The sequence below is a fragment of the Furipterus horrens genome, unplaced genomic scaffold (assembly GCF_987537825.1).
Source record: "Furipterus horrens unplaced genomic scaffold, mFurHor1.1.pri manual_scaffold_5, whole genome shotgun sequence".
In the NCBI taxonomy this organism is placed as follows: domain Eukaryota; kingdom Metazoa; phylum Chordata; class Mammalia; order Chiroptera; family Furipteridae; genus Furipterus; species Furipterus horrens.
Window position 1 is genome coordinate 38,423,434 of NW_028327175.1, and position 17,584 is coordinate 38,441,017.

The window sequence follows — 17,584 nt, forward strand, 5'->3', positions numbered from 1 at the left end:
AGTCTAAATATCCCATAAGTATTTTGAAGGGCTAGAAAAACCTTTAAATGTAATTGCAGCATGTTTAATGGAAGAGGTGGTTTATGACTAAGAACATTATGAAAAATTACTACTTGTTGAGACTACAGGTTGCTTAGTCAATAGGGAGGAAATTGTTGAAAGTATTTGATGCCTTTTTAATTGTGAAATCTTGACTCACACTGTACTATTATTCAGCTAGTGTCAGCAGCATTAAATAAAGGATTATACTTATAATTTTTAAATATCAGCAAATATTTTAGATATTTCTTTTGAGGGTGAAATAAGTTAATATTTTATTTTTAAAATAGCAAGTACTTTTTAAAATGATCTAGTGATGTGCCCCAAATTACACATCTCTAAGATTTGCAAATATCAAAGAGTAGTCTTTAATACCTGTCAACACATTGTGTTTCTACATCTTGTGGAGCCTGGGCCGGTTATACCAAAGTTATTTAACTTACCTTTTTATCCCCTGTATTTTTGTATACCAGCACACAAAATCCATCTTCTCTTTTTTGCTACTGAATAGATCAAGGCCTTATCTCATCACTGGATTACCATAACCTGCAGTCTTTAATCCATAAGTCAACTGCGTGATCTTTCAGATTAAACTGCAGAATTGCTTACTTGCTTGTCTTCTCCATTTGACTATGAGCTCCAAAGTGACAAAGCTAAGAGTTGATGGGCTTGGGAAAATGCACCATATTTTTCTGTTTATGGTTTCATGTGTCTTCTGGGATACAGACTCTGATTGACAATGCAAACTCTATAGAGACTCAGAGGGCCAAGATCAGGGTGCCCCTGTGGTTGGATTTTGGTGAAGGTTCTTCTCCAAGGGGCGGAGTGCCAGCTTCTTCCTGTGTCCTCACATGGTGGAAAAGCAGAAGTTATTAAAATGATTTGATATTGATTAGTGCTACTATTTACCTCCGCTGCCTTGCGGCATACCTCTTCAGGGGAAAGGCTAAGGGAGTAAACCCCGACAGAAAATCCGGAGCCGGAGTCCCTAAGGCGGTTTGACGTTGTAGTCAACACCGGCAACTCCTGCGGCGCACCTGAAGCCAAGCTGTATTGACTCCGTCTTTCCCTTGGACCCTTCAGCTGCGAAGAGAGGGGGGGTCTGCTGCATGGGCAACAGCAGACCCTCCATATCACCCTGCCCAGGCTCTGTAGCTTCAGCTTCACTGGAGAGGACACTCCAGCGTCATCGTAAGATGTCGATTCAACACGGGAGGAGACAGATACCTTGTCACTCCCGAGTCGGACTGCACAGCCATTCTCGGCGGTGCAGATAGACTCTTAAGAAGCTACACCATCGTCTCTCGAGACGGACGGCTGCCGACGACGACGAGACGAGAGTGCTACTATTTATATAGCTTTATAAGTAGTTACTGTATATATATATAGAAATAAGATCTTAAATTTTAAAATACTTTTACTTTTAAAATATTTTTAACATTATTTTACCTCAAGTAATTGTTAGTAGGAGCATGAATTGAGTCTGGAAATGGGTCATCTAGAAAGGTGTATATTTGCACAAATGGAGATCTGAAAATATAGCTTTACTTGTTTTTAGACTTTAAAGGGAATTTGCTTCTGTGCCGTCTTATACTTAACATCAAGTTTACACCCAAAATAATATACTTACCTAGTACTGAGTAACTAATGGATAGTTCTTTAGGTGCTGTGCATTTGAAAGTCATCATATGGTAAATTTTCTGAAATTATTTTATCTCAAATAATCATCATTTAAAAAATACGTGAAAATAGGCCACCTCCACTGGGCTAAATATCATTACACAGAGAAATAATGACCTGTGTTAGATGCTGGTACCGCTTCAAGTCCATTGGCATTATGAAGGACCGAGGAGAGAGCTGTTATCATTGGTTCAGATGTATTTCTGACACTGTATTTAGACCGCAGGCTTTTCGTGGAATACTTCTTATATTTTCCGCTTTTCATTGTGAAGAGAAAATGTTTTTACAAAGAATTTGACAAAATTGTCAAGCCATCATGTTTGAGTGTAGAGACTAGGGGAATGAAATGGATGAAATATTATTTGAGCTCAAATGGCTACTCCTTAACTGTGGGTACAGATCTAAAGAACATCCAAAGTACGTGCAGGAATTAAACAGGTCTAGGCAATGAGTTCCATCCAGTGAGTCCACATAGCTTTGGAGCAAGCAAGGATTTGGACAAAGGCTTGTCTGTCCTAAATACTTGGAAACAGTTGTGAGGTAGTAGAGGACGCCAGATTAATTCAGTGACTTTATATCTTTAAGAAAGGACCGGGTTAATTGCAGAAGTTATCATTAGATAGTTTTTCCCGCTAAGCATTTACTGTGCAGTCTTGAAGAGCCATTTGTTTATATTGAATGAATGATGAAGTCTTTGGATTAGTCATCTGATTTACAATGTAGAACCTTGGGGTGTTAAGGAGTGATACTTTTGCTGTAGGGAACTAACTGGCAAATGACAGTAGTATTTGTAGACCCTTTTTTTTTTCATGGTCTTCCCTTTTCTTCTGAGAGGTAGCCTTTTCCTTGGTATAAAGTATTGTGGGACTAGGGGTGGGAAAAAACGCTTGGGATAGTGGTGTTTTGCCATTAGGAGCCAGATTTTCATTAAAATCATTTGATTTTAGTTTGTACCTCACCTTGCCTTTCTTTGTTCTTGGTGTCTTAAGTTAGAGCCTCTTTGGTTTCATTTTTCTAGATATTGTACCTTTGGATTCCTTCAGCAGTGGGAAAGGGGATCTAGAAAGTTCTGATTGGTCCTTAGCCAGTTTTTATTTTTATTTTTCCCTCAGCCAGTTTTTACTTTTAATCTCTGCTACCCTTTTGTCTTCTAGGCCGCCTGTTGATTACAGGGTTCTGAGGACTAAATCATTTTGCATTAGATTGTTATTCTCCTGCCAGGCAGCTGGTTTCAGGCTTTTCTATTCTGCCAACTCACTCACCACTCTCTCATCCTCCTGCTGTCATCTGAAAACTCGTTGCCACTGTTACTCATTTTAATTTCTGCTCTCTATACACCCTGTGGAGTTCTTTGCTTTTTATATTTTTTCTTCTTTTAGTGGGAGTTCAGAAGGAGCCAGCAAATGCATATGTTCAATACTAAAGTTGTTTTCACAATGCCAGTATGCTTCTAGGGTAAATAACTTCATTGTAAAGATGCAATAAGGTATTTACAGCTGAATTTGAGTAATATCTACTTGTCTTTCTACAAAACTAAGACTGAACTCAACTACTGCTTAAGTATGTCCTTGTTTTCTAGAAACATTGTCATCTTATTCATTCTGGCAATATTCTTTAATTTAGATTTTATAAGTTTGTGGAGAGTGAGACATTTTGGTAATTTATTCCACATTTGAAAAATTCTTCATTCTAAGAAGATGGCTCTCCTGAAGACTTGCCACTTAGACCATAAAATTTGTTTCTTAATCAGGCCTAAAACTACATATATAGCCCTGGCTGGGTGGCTCAGTTGGTTGGAGCATCATTCCATATACATTAAAAAGTTGCAGGTTTGATTCCCAATCAGGGGATATACCTAGGTTGTGGATTCGAACCCCACTCTCAGGGCACGTAAAGGAGGCAACTGATCAGTGTTTCTGTCTCACATCAATGTTTCTTTTTCTTTTTCTCTCCCTCCTCCTCCCCCCTTTCCCCCCTTCACTCCTTGCTCTCCTCTCTAAAAATCAATACATATTCTTGGGTGAGGATTAAAAAAAACTGCATGCATCTTTCAAATTCCAGAGAGATTGAAGGTACTTTTTTGTTTCCACACAATGAGCCGACAGGTTCATAAAATATTATGTAAAAATAGCATTTTATTTTTTGAATAGCAGTTGGTATGGTTAGACTAAGAAAATAACATGTAGAGAGAAAAGATCATCATTTGCCTAAACATTTTTTATTCTGCTTTATAGGAATATAACGCTACAAAATTACTTTATTCTTCTAAAGATGTATTTGTAACTTACATTCTTTAAAAGCTATAATAAAGTGATGGAACCAGTTGGAAATAAAGGGTTTGGTTTTTTTTTCCCTATAGTAGGTAATTATTTAATTGGTATCAACATGATTAGTTTGTATCTGCATTTGCCTGGGTAGAATTTGTTAAACATTATGAAAGTACAGAAATCCCACCATCTTTTCATTGTATGCTTAAGGAACGTTTTGACTTTAGAAATTAGTTCCCTGAAAACAATGCAGAATTTTTTGTTGCTTCATGATTTGCTATAAATGATCATCAACATTGTTACAGTTGTTCTGTTTCTGTTTTTGTGACCTTACTATTTACTTTAGAGAAACCAAGTTGAGTCTTTTGATGTATACATGTGAAATTTTCATTTCCTTGTTTCAAATCTCTTCAATGTCTTTCTTTCAGATTTAGGATTAAGTCCATCCAAACTCTGTAATATAGGTTTGCCTACACAGGCCTACCATAATCATTCGTTATCATTTAGTCTTATCTCTTAGCCTTCTTTTTGAGCTCCGTGATCCAGTCATTTACTTCTCAGAGCAATTAAACAATTTTTTTTTAGAGAGAGAGAGAGAGAGGAGAAGAGAGGGAGAGAAACATTGATGTGAGAAACATTGATCGGTTGCCTCTTGTACTCGCCCTGACCGGGAACCAAACCGGCAACCTAGGCATGTGCCCTGATCAGGAATCAAACCAGCAACTGACCTTTCAGTTTGCAGGATGATGCCCAACCAACTGAGCCACACCAGCCAGGGCCAGGACACTTCAGTTTCTTGGAAACACCTTTCTCCCTCTTCACAGTCTTGGTATGCAGGCCCTCTACCTAGAACACTTCCTCCCAGCCTCTCACTTTCTTTTAGTTGTTTTTTAATCTTTTTTGATTCTACCATAAAAATAAACTCCTGGATAATTTAGCCCCAATCCTCCAAGATCTTTGAAAAATGTTTTGAAAAATGTTTTTATATTATTGGGAACTATGTATTTATCATCAGGGATGTTTGCTCCACTCTAGCTCTGGCCTTCCTTGTGTATACCCAGGGTCAGCAGACTGGCCTATGGGTCAGATTCTGCCTGCTGCTTGTTTTTGTAAAGTATGAATGAGTTAAGAACAGTTTTTACATTTTCTAATGATTGAAAAAAAAATTTTAAGTAGTAATATTTTGTGACATGAGAAAGTTAAGTGAAATTTTATATTGGAACAAATTCATGCCCATTTACTTACAGATTGTTTATGACTGATTTGGGGAGTTGAATAGTTGCAATTGAGACCTTATGGCCCACAAAACCTTAAATATTTCGTGTCTGGTTCTTTACAGAAAAAGATTACTGCTCCCTTTTGTTCTCATTGCTTGTTTAATTATGATGGAGAGGTGTTTAGTTTTCTGGTTTCAGCACTGGAGATCAACTTTGCAAAGCTCACTGTTACACGCTGTTAAGTTAAATATTTTTATAATAAAGGAAATAAATGCAAGTTATAAATAAAATTACACTATAGAGATATCTGTCTTTATTGATTGAATCTTTATTTCAACCAGATATATTACTATAGCTTCAGTTGTTTATATGAAAGGCATGTAATATGAAAACTGGGAACTGTCTTAAGCTAGTAATTCTTTCAGTATCTGACAGATGTCTGTGTATTTCTCTCAATTTTAAATAGTCTGAGTTCACTGTGGCATCTTATGATGCAGTACACAGTTTAAGGGACTCAAGTATAAATAATTGTCTTGAACTAATAAGTGTTTTTTTGACGTTTTATTTTGAAAAATGTGTGGAAGAATTTCTTGGAAAAAATGTGGAAGCAGAAAGACAAGTGAGAACTTAAGGTTGATTTTATATTATCAAATCCATAAGGTAGAGATTTGACATTAAATATATTTTTTAAAGAGTGCTAGAAGGGGAGCATGTGTTTTTAAGTAAATCTTGAGATCCACTGATTCGTTTTCAGTCTACAAGATCAGTACATTTGGTTGTATCTTAGTTTATAGATTCTAACTGTATTAGTCAGGGTTCTCCAGAAAAATAGAAGTGTGTGTGCTTGTGTGTGTGTAGATTGAGAGGGAATGAGTGTGTGTGTGTGTGTGTGTGTACATGCACAGCACACCAGAGAGATACTAAGAAATTGGCTCATATGATTGTGGGGACTGGCAAGTTTTAGTTTTGTAGGGCAGGCTGAAACTCAGACAGGATTTCTGTTAGTCTTTTAAAAAAATTTTTATTACAGTTAATATATAATATCATATTATATTAGTTTTAGGTATACAACATAGTGATTTAACATTTATGTACCTAACAAAGTGATCACCACGACAAGTTGAGTAACCATCTGTCACTGTACATAGTTATTACATTATTATTGGCTTTCATCCCTATAGTGTATATTACATTCCTGTGACTTATTTTTTAACTGGAAGTTTGTACTTCTTAATCCACTTACCTCTTCTGCCTACGCTTCCACCTCCCTCCTCTCTGCAACCATTATTTTGTATCTATGAGTTCGTTTGTTTCATTTTGTTAATTGATTTTTTAGATTTCACATATAAGCGAAATCATAGTATTTGTTTTTCTCTGTCCAACCTTTCATTTAACAACACTCCAGACACATCTGTGTTGTCACAAATGGCAAGATTTTATTTTATTTTTTATGTCTTGAGTAATACTCTATTTGAATATATATGTTCTACCTTTCTTTATCTGCTCATCTATTGATGGATAGTCTTGAAGCAGGATTTCTTTTCAGGGAAACCGTAGTTTTTGCTCTGAAGACTTTCAGCTGATTGATTGAAGCCCAGCACACATTATCAACTCATTGTAAATGTTAATTAGTTATGTAAAATCCTTTTGCAGCAGCATCTAGACTGGTGTTTGAACAAAGAACTGGACACCTTAGCCTAGTTGAATTGAACAGTCTGTGTAGTTCTTGGAAGTCATTGACTCTGAAGATTAATTAGAGTCAAATTCTAGTTTGCTTAAATTATTCCTTTCTGGCTCAAGCCTTGCCTCAAATTGTTGTATTCTAATTACGTGTTTTCCTAGAATTGAACTTCAGCCATGCATGAGGTTTTAGCCTGTAAAAGTACTTATCCATAAGTAAATAATATTTCAGATATTTGAGATGCCTCTTGGTCTTTCTTTCAGATAGACCAGCTTTTGGGAAATATGATTGAAATGTGGGTTGATCGCATGGACAATATTACCCAGCCTGAAAGAAGAAAACTCTCCGCTTTGGCCCTGCTCTCTCTTCTGCCATCTGATAATAGGTGAGGAAACGTTTTCTTAAAATTTGTTTCTTTAAAGCATCAAATATTAGCACTGTGCACTGTTTTGGCTGTTTATATTACTGTGTGTTTCTGGGCGGTGGTGTTTAGTGTATACGTATGCTATTTTTGTTAATAGATAATGTGGCAAGTGTTAGTCTAGATCTAAAAACATGTGAATGGAAGTGGTGGGTACTGCAGTTTAATGGTCATATTCATTTTACCAATTTATTTGATTCTTGTCTGAATTTCCATTTTTTAAATAATAACCAGATTTTATTAGACTTATTTTTAGGTCCTCTTTTTATAGTGATATATTAAATATATAATATTTTCAGTGTCAGTAGCACTTTATGATTTGAGATACAGAGAGAGACAGACATTGATGTGAGAGAGAAACAGCAATGTGAAAGGGAAACACTAACCTATTGCCTCCTGTATACATTCCAAACTGGGATCAAACCTGCAACCTTTTTTGATATATGAGACGATGGTCCAACTAACTGAGCCACCTGGCCAGGTGATACTGCTTCTCAGGTGGACTTGGATAAGAGTTGCTATTTCCTCGCTGTGAAATTGAGTGGCATCTTATTTATTTTTCAAACCAACTTCAAGCTACTTACATTTTAACTTATTACTGTTTCCCTTTTTCTTAGTGGAAAAAAAGTGACTTGAGAATTATTCACATGTTTAAAAATGAAATGCTAAAGAGCCTGGTATTTGGCAGTAGTCAACATTCCGTAAACATTTCTTGAAAAAAATTAATGAATGGAAAAAATACCAAGGTTAATAAAGCATGTTAGAGTTTTCTCTAATATAAGGTAGAGATTATTGAGGGTACATTAAAAATGATAACTTAAGAAATGTAGAAAGATATCTAATTATATATTAAGCATTTGCTTATATTTTTTATATTTTTTTATGAGAATACTGTTTGCTTCATTATTTAATTTTATATAGGTGTATGGTTCAAATGTATTTTACATATATTGATTGTGGGAATAGTTTCTATAAGGAAATATAAGACTTCTACAAGTCTAAGGCATACTTAGATTGGGCTATGTCAACCTATATAAATTGAGGTGCAGACTTGATTAAGGCTTGAAATTCTCTTAAACATTAACATTTCAGACTTAAAGGTTGTGAGGAGATAGCTTTGTGATAGGAAGATCAGATCTTAATTTTGTTTTTAAAATGAAGTATTAAAAAATTTATTAGGCAGTAGTGAATTAATGTCATCTTATGGGTACCAAGAAAAGCTTGAATAAAGTGGTAATAGAATTTTAAAGAATAATGATTTAATTTTTAAATGTTCTTAATGGATTACTGACTAAAGAAACATTGACAAATAACAGAAAATGTAATGATCAGAAAAACAAAAAAAATTCCAAATTACTCTAGGAGTTTGCCACATAGTCATTGGCCCGTGATATAACTTAAGAAGATTTATATTTACATACTTTAATGGAAGGTAATGTTGACATTGAAGTCAGCAGTTTTATCATTTCCTGTTATAATCTTTCTTCTACTGAACAACTACATCTTGTTGGAGTTTGAGGAAAATTTTCTCTTCCACATCCCCAGTGATGTTTCCTGGTTAATTTTCCATGTAATAGTAATTTCCTGTTTCTGTGTTTCTTTTAGACTTTGCTCTATAACTTTTTTCCTTGCTTGGAATAGCAGGTCTAGAGAATAACATTGGTAATGATTTTTTAAGTCAGGCTAAATTGGGAAATGTTATTTTCTTTTGCTTTCATTATAATGGATTTCCAAATCAGAAGAAATACACTGTTCTGAAGCAGTGTTTCTAAACCACAGTACTAGCAGCATTTTGGGCCAGGTGATTATTTGTTATGAGGCTGTCCTGTGCAGTATAGGATATTTAGCAGCATTCCCCTGGTTTCTGTCACGGACTCCAACCAGTGGTGTCCGCGGCGTTTTGGATGCAATGAACAAAATCACACAGACTGCACTCATCCAGTAGAGAAAAGGGACAGAATGGCCACTCTCTAAATCAGTGAGAGCACCACGACCCTTGCCTAGACAGGCTTTCATTCCTTTCTGGGCAGATCACGTCAAACTTAGGTGGTGGTTGTTTACAGATAATAAAGGAAAGAATGTTGCGCATGCAAGGAAACGATAAGGATGGGAGATCTGTCCACTTCCTGTCCTTAAAACAGTTCGGAATAGACCTTGAGAAGTTACTGTAAAGTTATACATTAAACATCTGTTGTTTTTCAGCTCAGGGTGAGGACGTTTTTTAGCAAAAGCAAGCTTTTAAGCAGTATAGGTACAATGCAGGCCTGATTCCCACGGAAAAGCCCATCTGTGGGCCTGGCTCCTGTGTGCTGCTTCGTGCCTGTCAGTTTTCCAAACCAGGGCTGAGCTTCATTCACCATTGTCACGTGGACTGGTTCCCATAGGTTTCTACCCACATGTGCTAGTAGAACCTCCCACATTCAGTTTAGAATCACTGCTATAAAGAATGACCATTTGGTAAACTCTTTTACCCTAATCCACTACTTCTGGTTCAGAAATTCGATGAAGATTGTAGACTTGATAACCCTACTCAAATCCCAGTGCCATTCACTTGTGAATGACTGTGGCCAAGTAACTTACCTGTACCTAAGTTTAGTTGTTTTTAAAACCGAGATTCCAATAGTGTCTTTTTGATGAGGGTGTTGTAAAGATTGAATGAGTTTACATATGTAATGTCAAACTGTCTGGATAGATGAGGTTAGCTGCTTTTATTTTATTCTTTTATTCCTCTTCCTCTCTTGTTCATCCATCATCCAATTGTAACAGAACCCCTGGGCTGCTCCGATTGAAACAGAACCCACAGGCTGTTCAGTTAGGTGCCCGATTGCCCGCCTCCAGAATTATAACTCTTAATACCAGAGTTTAGTGAAAAGAAAAAGAACTGTTTATTTAACAATTATATAGGTTTAGATTATTTGTGTATTTCTGCCATTAAGTCTTATGTTCTTTAAAACACTCACAAACATAGTTCTGCCTCCCCCTACCAAACCAGGCTAGTTTTAGGAAAGTTAGAGATACTGTTTCCCTACATCCTAGACACAGTTCAGCTTTACCAGCAGCTGCCAATCATTCAATTCTGATTGGGGAGGTCTTTCTGTGATGTGGTGCCCGCCAGCTTTCAATGCAGAACTGCATGGATTCTCAGCCTCCTTGCAAACTGCCTTCCCAAAGCCACATGGTGTTTCCCTCTCAAAACTGCATGGAGAACTCCCTTCTTAAAGCAGCATGGAAAGACCCCCTAAAATGTCTGCAGCTGCTTTTTAAATCCCTGACTGCGTCCTCTGACACAGTGGGTGTGGTAACCAGTTCTGACCATTCACAGAACCTTACGCAGGCTCTGTAAGCTCTTTCAATACCATCGCATGGTCCAAGACCCCTCCCATCTTCCTGGGCCCTGGAAGCATCAAAGCCATCTGTGCAACAAAGTTACCAGCCACTAGCCTAAGGCATGCAAAGGCATCCTAAAAGCTGCTTCGTTTTCCCCATCCCCCAGCCGCAAGCTCTGGAGGTTTTTTTTTTGGACACCCCTATTCTGTAACACAATTGCCTTAGTACAAAGTTCTAAAAGCTTAAGTTACTGTACATCCATTAATTTTAAACTCACTACATTTTGAGTATCCATATACCTGTTTATTATTTTAAAAATGTGCTTTGGGGGGGGGAACCAAGATGGCCGCGGAGTAGGAACAGTGTTTTCAGCTCGCTCCTGTTAAGGAGACAATCCAGGAGGAACAAACTCGGGGAGGAATGACTGAAACACAACAAGGACACCAGCCTGTTAAACCAAGCACGCCGTTGACCGGAGACAGCCAACTGACCTGGAGTCTGCACGATCCTTCCCCATGTGGGAAGGCCACCCTCCCCTCCACACCCCCACTCTTATTAGGGTTTTCTGGACCCAAGGGTAGGTAGGACGACGACCATGTCCAGCTTGAAGCAGCTAGAGGAGCTTGAGACCTTCGCCCATTGTCCTTTACAAGATTACAAAGGGTCCTAATATTTGAGAGGGGGGGGATAGTTAATTTTTACGAACCAGGGGTATGGACTTGGGGGGGATTGCTGGGGGAGGGGGGTGCTGGGTGGAGGGGAACAAGGGGGAGAAAATTGGAACTGTTGTAACAATATAATCAATAAAAAACATAAAAAAAAAAATGTGCATTAACCACCTGTGCCCTAAGGAATGTCACCTTCTGCTTGATGATATTTTATAGTATTGTGCATTATCACCATCTTAATGATACATGGATTTGCTTATGTTTACTCTATGCAGTCTTGTTATATCTTCTTGGTCACTTTCTGAACATACTGCAATCTTTTTTTTTTTTCTTAATTGTGCAGTACAGTTGTCTTGTGTCCTTTTGTTTTAGTATTTCTTTAGCTGTAATAATTCCAAGTTCGAATTTTCTCCCTTTCTTAGGGTCTATAATATTTCTACATAGAGAGATTAAAGGTTTCTTCAGCTAATTTATATATGAAAATAACATTATTTATATATACCTCTTTTAATATTTTCGAAAGAATTTTCCTCCAAATGTATAGATTAAACTTTAGTGTAGGAACAGGTGTTGCATGTTGTTGCCATGTCTTTGTACTCTCTTTTACTCTTTAATGTCATTTCCTGAGTCTGTCTTTCTCTCAATGGGTAACATTTTTGAAAAATACAGTCCTTTTCATATCTACCCTTCTCTTCCTTTCCCTCTCCTTCCCTGTATTCATCCCCCATTCCCTCTGTCTCAACAGGGGTTTCTGATGTTTCCTCATGATTAGATTCAGGTTGTAATATTACATAAATGCTGTTGTATCTTTCTTGAAATACCACATCTGGTAGCACATGGTGTCCATCTGCTTTTCCTTAATGATGCTAATTCTGGTCAAGGTGTTGTCTGATTTCTTCATTATATAGTTACTATTTTTTTTCTTGCAACTGAATAGCAATCTGTGTCAAGATACTGCTTCTCATTAAAATTTCACCATACATTGAGCAGAATGAACAGTTCTTTTTTTTTTTTATTGTTACTAGGCTATTTTTAATTGTAAACCCCATTTTAAATTTTGAATCTTGGGTCTATAAATAACTTTGAAGATCCACAAGATTAGTGACTTCTGTTATAAACCATTCTTTATATATAAAGCCATGTTGACTTTTATATATAGATGCTGTATCTCTAAATAATATAGATGGTATATACTTAAAATGTGGTACTAGAACAATTGTTCTCTTATTTATGTATTCTCGTACTTGTAATGGAATTTCCGAATGGAAAAGAAAATAGATATGTGTCAATAATTGAAGCATGAGATTATTTGACTATAAAGACAGTATAAAAGAATGAAAGAAAAATAAATCAGGGACTGAGTCAATTTCCTGAAAAGAAAAGGGAGGAAGCCCATTTAGGCAGCTGAATGTAATGTTCGGAAATAGTTCTAATGAAAACTAGAATGAATTAAAAAAGGGATATGAGGAACCATTCTGATGTGTTATTCCAGAGCAAACCCAAAATGTCAAAATTCAGATTGGGGAGAATTATTATGCATTGGAGATTATATGAAGATTTTACTAAACATGTTACAGGATTTAATGCTCATGAGACTTTAAATTACCTAAGTAATGTGAATTGCAGTAAATGCCAATACTTAATCAAAACACAGGGCATGTACCTTCCAGTAAGTGCAGTGGGAAGCTGGGAAACTTTGAGTTCTAATCTAAAACTTGAGTGGCCACTAATTAGTACTGTAATCATAGCAAGTAAGATGAAGAGTCTGTGAATTCCATTCCTGAATTAACAGAAGGGCTAAACTTTGTTTTTCTGGATATAGGAATTTTGCTAGATAGCAGCCTGAAAGCTATAATGTATTATTTATATTTATTGCTTTATAGTCACTTTAGTTTACTGCAGTTTACTTCAGTTTTAATGGTATTAATAAAACAGGTTTCATTTTATTCTCTCATATTTCCTTGGTGCAATTTTTTAATATATATACTCTTTAAAAATATATATATTTTATTGATTATGCTGTTCCAGTTTTCCCAATTTTTGCCCATCTGTCTCCCTCTGCCTGCTACTCCCCTTCCCTTCAGCAGTCCCCCATCTTAGTTCAGTTCATGGGTCGTGTGTGTAAGTTCTTTGACTTCTCCGTTTCCTATACTATTTGTAAGTAACATCCCCATCTACTTTGTTCCTAACAATTATGCTTCTTGATCCCTGCACCATTTCCCCATTTTACCCCCTTCCCATGCCCAGCTAATAACCCTCCAAAGGATCCCCATACCTATGATTTTGCTCCTTTTGTGATTGTTTGCTTAGTTTTTGTTTTTGATTTTTAGATTGAGTTATTGATAGTTTTGAGTTTGTTGTCATTTTACTGTTCCTTGTTTTGATTTTCGTTTTCTTAAATAAGTCCCTTTAATATTTCATGTAATAATGGCTTGGTAATGGTGAATTCCTTTAGCTTCACCTTGTCTGGGAAGCACTATTTCTGCCTTTCCATTCAAAATTATAGCTTTGTTGATAGAGTAATCTAGGTTGTAGGTCCGTCCTTTTCATCACTTTGAATAATTCTGCCAGCCCCTTCATGCGAGCAAAGTTCCTTTTGAGAAATCAGCTGATAGTCTTATGGGAACTCCTTTGTAGGTAACTCTGCTTCTCTCTTGCTGCTTTTAAGATTCTTTATCTTGAACCTTTGGCATTTTAATTATGATGTGTCTTGGCATGGTCTTCCTCAGGTCCAACTTGTTTGGGATTCTCTTGCTTCCTGGATTTGTATGTCTATTTCCTTCACTAAATTAGGGGGTTTTCTTTCATTATTTTTTCAAGTAAGTTTTCAATTTATTGCTCTTCCTTTTCTCCTTTTGGCACCCCTATGAGCTGGATGTTGGCACATTTAAAGTTGTCCCAGAGGTTCCTAAGCCTCTCTTTCTTTCTTTTTTTTTTCTTTTTGCATTCTTGTTTCTTATATGATTTGGTCGAATGTTTATTTCTTCCTTTTGTTCCAAATTGTTGATTTGAATTCCAGTTTCCTTCTCTTCATCGTTAGTTCCCTGTATATTTTTCTTTATTTCACTTTGTGTAATGTTCATTTCTTCCTTTATTTTTTTGCCGTACTCTGAGTTCTCTGATCATCCTTATCACCAGTGTTTTGCACTCTTCATCTGATAAGTTGGTTATCTCCATTTCGTTCAGTTCTTTTTCTGGAGTTTTGTTCTGTTATTTCATTTGGGTCATATTTCTTTGCCTCCTCAATTTGGCAGCCTCCCTGTTTGTTTCTGTGTATTAGGTCAAGCTGCTTTTACTCCCTGTCTTAGTAGCGTGACCTGTGTAGCAATGGCACCTACAAATTGTGTGGGGTGGAGCCTTAAGTAATTCCCAGGGCAGGGCCACCCGCCTCACTGCTTTGTGGCTCTGTTGGGTTGTGGGAGGCTCCGAGAGGGAACAATGTCACTGCCTGGCTCTTGGTGATTTGCCCAGCCTTCGCCCTATTTCTAGTCACTTCACCAACTTCCTGTATGCGATTGCCGCCCTTCAGTTGCTGCCCTGGGGTTTGTGTACATTCTAAGACCATGCCAGCAGTTTTAAGTGGTGAAAATCTGACAGTTTCTTCCACCTCCCCAACTCGCACTTATTTTTACAGCAAGAGGTACTGGGAGTTTTTATCTTCCCAGTGCTGGAATCCTGGGCTGTGGAGTTTGGCCTGGGGCTGGCATCGCTTGCTCCCAGGGAATCGCTCCTTGATTTTTATCCACCATGTGTGGATACCCACTCTGCTGCTCTCACCACCACCGCAGCCCCTTGTCTGAATCACACCACCTCTTCGCCCTGTCTTTGTGGCTCCACCCCTCCTACCCATCTGGATGAATGTGGCTTCTGTAAATTCTTGGTTGTCTGATTTCCAAATAGCTTGATTTTCTGATGGTTCTGGTTATTTGTTTTTGAGATCTGATTCCTTCTATGGTTGCATCAGGAGGGCGAAGCGTGTCTATCTATGCTTCCATCTTGACCAGAAGTCTGGTGTAATTTTCTTAAAATTATTTTTTTCTAAGATCTAACAATTTTGTCAGCTTTGGATATTTCTGGAACAATTGTCAATATTAATTAATGTTCCTATTTTATTAGCTTGGAGCTTTTTCTCTTTAAACTTGATTTTGATTTTGATGGACCATTTCTCTTTTTTCAAACTCTAAGGGAGGAAACGTTTTCCCTTGCTCTCTTAAGAGCAGCTGCAAGAATTTTTAAAACATACAATACATGACTATTTAATAAGGGGCACTGATCTCTTCCCTTAGATTGTCAAATAAGAAAATGACGACTGCCAGATACAACAACAGCCATCTGGTGTGACTGAATCAAAATTGTACCTTTTTTTTTTTTTTCTTTTGGTCAGATTGGCAAAAAAATTTTTTAGGTGTGCCACAGAATTTTAGTAATTAGTTTATGTGTGCTACAAAGTGGAGAAGGTTGAAAATTGCCGGCTTAGAGTCCCTAGCTTTGTGTGGAAATTAAACAAAGAAAATGAGATCTACAGGAGAAAAGTATGCAAATTTAATACGTTTTACATGACACAGAAGACTTCATTAGGAAATGAAGACCTAAAAAATTGGTAAACCTGTGAGTTTTTCTGCTGGGTTTAATGTAGAGTGGATGCCAAGTTGTGGAAGTATATAAGGACAAAGGACATGAGATGAGTATAGTAAAGAGAGGGAAACTTTATAAGATCTGTTTGTATTCTGCTCAGAGTCCTTTTATCTTTGGAGATAAGGATGCTCTTTTCTCCCTGTTAGAGGGCAGCTCTCACATGAAGGTTTTATAACCCTTTTCAGGGGTGAAGGGCAAGAGGGTATGGGGATTTGGCTGGGAGTTGGGGAGGTCAGAAAGAGACCTTCCTGCTTCTCTTTTGCTCTTTTCTTAAATATTTTTAGCTTAAAGTATTCAATATTCCAAGGTGCTATATTTTGGGCTAGCATGTCCTAAACCCCGTCGTAACTCTTAAGTTGTATGACACAATTGAAAAACTCATGAGTCATACTTTATTTCAGTTTGTATGTTATTGAAAATATGAAACAAAACAGACTTGAGGAATATAGCTCCTGTTCCATCTTTACCTACTTCAAGTCATTTTTCTGTCATTTCTTTTGTTGTTTTCTTATTTCTCTATTCACAAAATAAAAATAACAATAGCCAGCCACAAAGGTTATTTCTAAGAACTGAGTCATTTGATGAAACCTGTTATTCTGCAAGTACCTCTGATTTTTTTATTGTCATAACTCTTGGTATTATACACAGTATTTAATATGGAAATAAGTCAGAATTAGAAAACTTAAGCAATCAGCTTTTTGGGAAATCACGACTAAACAATATATAATATAAACATTTTATAGTCAGTTCTTAGGTCCTTACCTTGAAATATTACATTATACACATTTATTTTAAAAGATTCAAAACTTATTCAGATGTATATGTAGTAAAATGTTATTAAAGGGCCTCTTTCACTCTTCTCAACTTTTCTTGCCAAAAGATAACTTTTGTCAGTGGTTTGGTATGCAGCTTGATATCTCTCTACAATGATAATATATACATGGGAGGGCAAAAGTAGGTTTACAGTTGTTCGTATGCAAAATAATACAATAATTAATAAATAATAATACAAGAGTAAACTGTTTCATGTACTCACAACTGTAAACCAACTTTTATCCCACCCTGTATTAAAGCACTGATAGTATTAAATATTTTTTATACCCTCAATTTTTTTTTTTAAATTAAGAGAAGAGCATAGAAGATAGTGTAACATTTGTGTTCACTTTTCTAAATTGCTTGCTGTTTTGCTACCTGTTTTTTTAAGGTTCTAATATGTATTCAAAACAATCTTAAGTATTTTATTCATTTAAAAATTCACAAAATTATTTTATTCTGTTTACATTTTATTTCAACTTGCTTCTTCCACTTAGTATCTTATCTGTTGTTGATGTATACAGATTTTGTTCACTCTAAAAATTTTAAGCTTTTAGATTGTTTTCTTTTTTAAAAAATACTTATTTTTAAAAGTATGCAGTATTTAGGTATGTGATTATGAAAACTCAAATTAACTGCATTCTGAAAAATAAGTTCCTGAGATTTCCTTTCAACAATACTTTTGAAACACAGATAAAATTACTTCCTGTCTCCCAGTTTCCTGTATCCATGGCAACCTCTGTTTTACACACCGACTGTGGAGGAACCAATATGAAGAGTGGTGTTTCCTGAGCAAACAGTGACTTAAAAAAAAAAAAGGTGGAGGGGTGGAAGTC

General features: G+C 36.5%; 1 protein-coding gene across 1 annotated transcript in view; it reads left to right on the top strand.

Moving 5' to 3' along the window:
• IPO11 (importin 11) overlaps window positions 1-17,584 on the top strand; it is a 199,437-nt gene that overhangs the window by 141,522 nt on the left and 40,331 nt on the right. Inside the window, exon 28 of the mRNA XM_090276309.1 lies at window positions 7,148-7,269. Within this exon, the coding sequence (XP_090132435.1) occupies window positions 7,148-7,269 (122 nt within the window). The remainder of the gene's footprint in view (window positions 1-7,147; window positions 7,270-17,584) is intronic.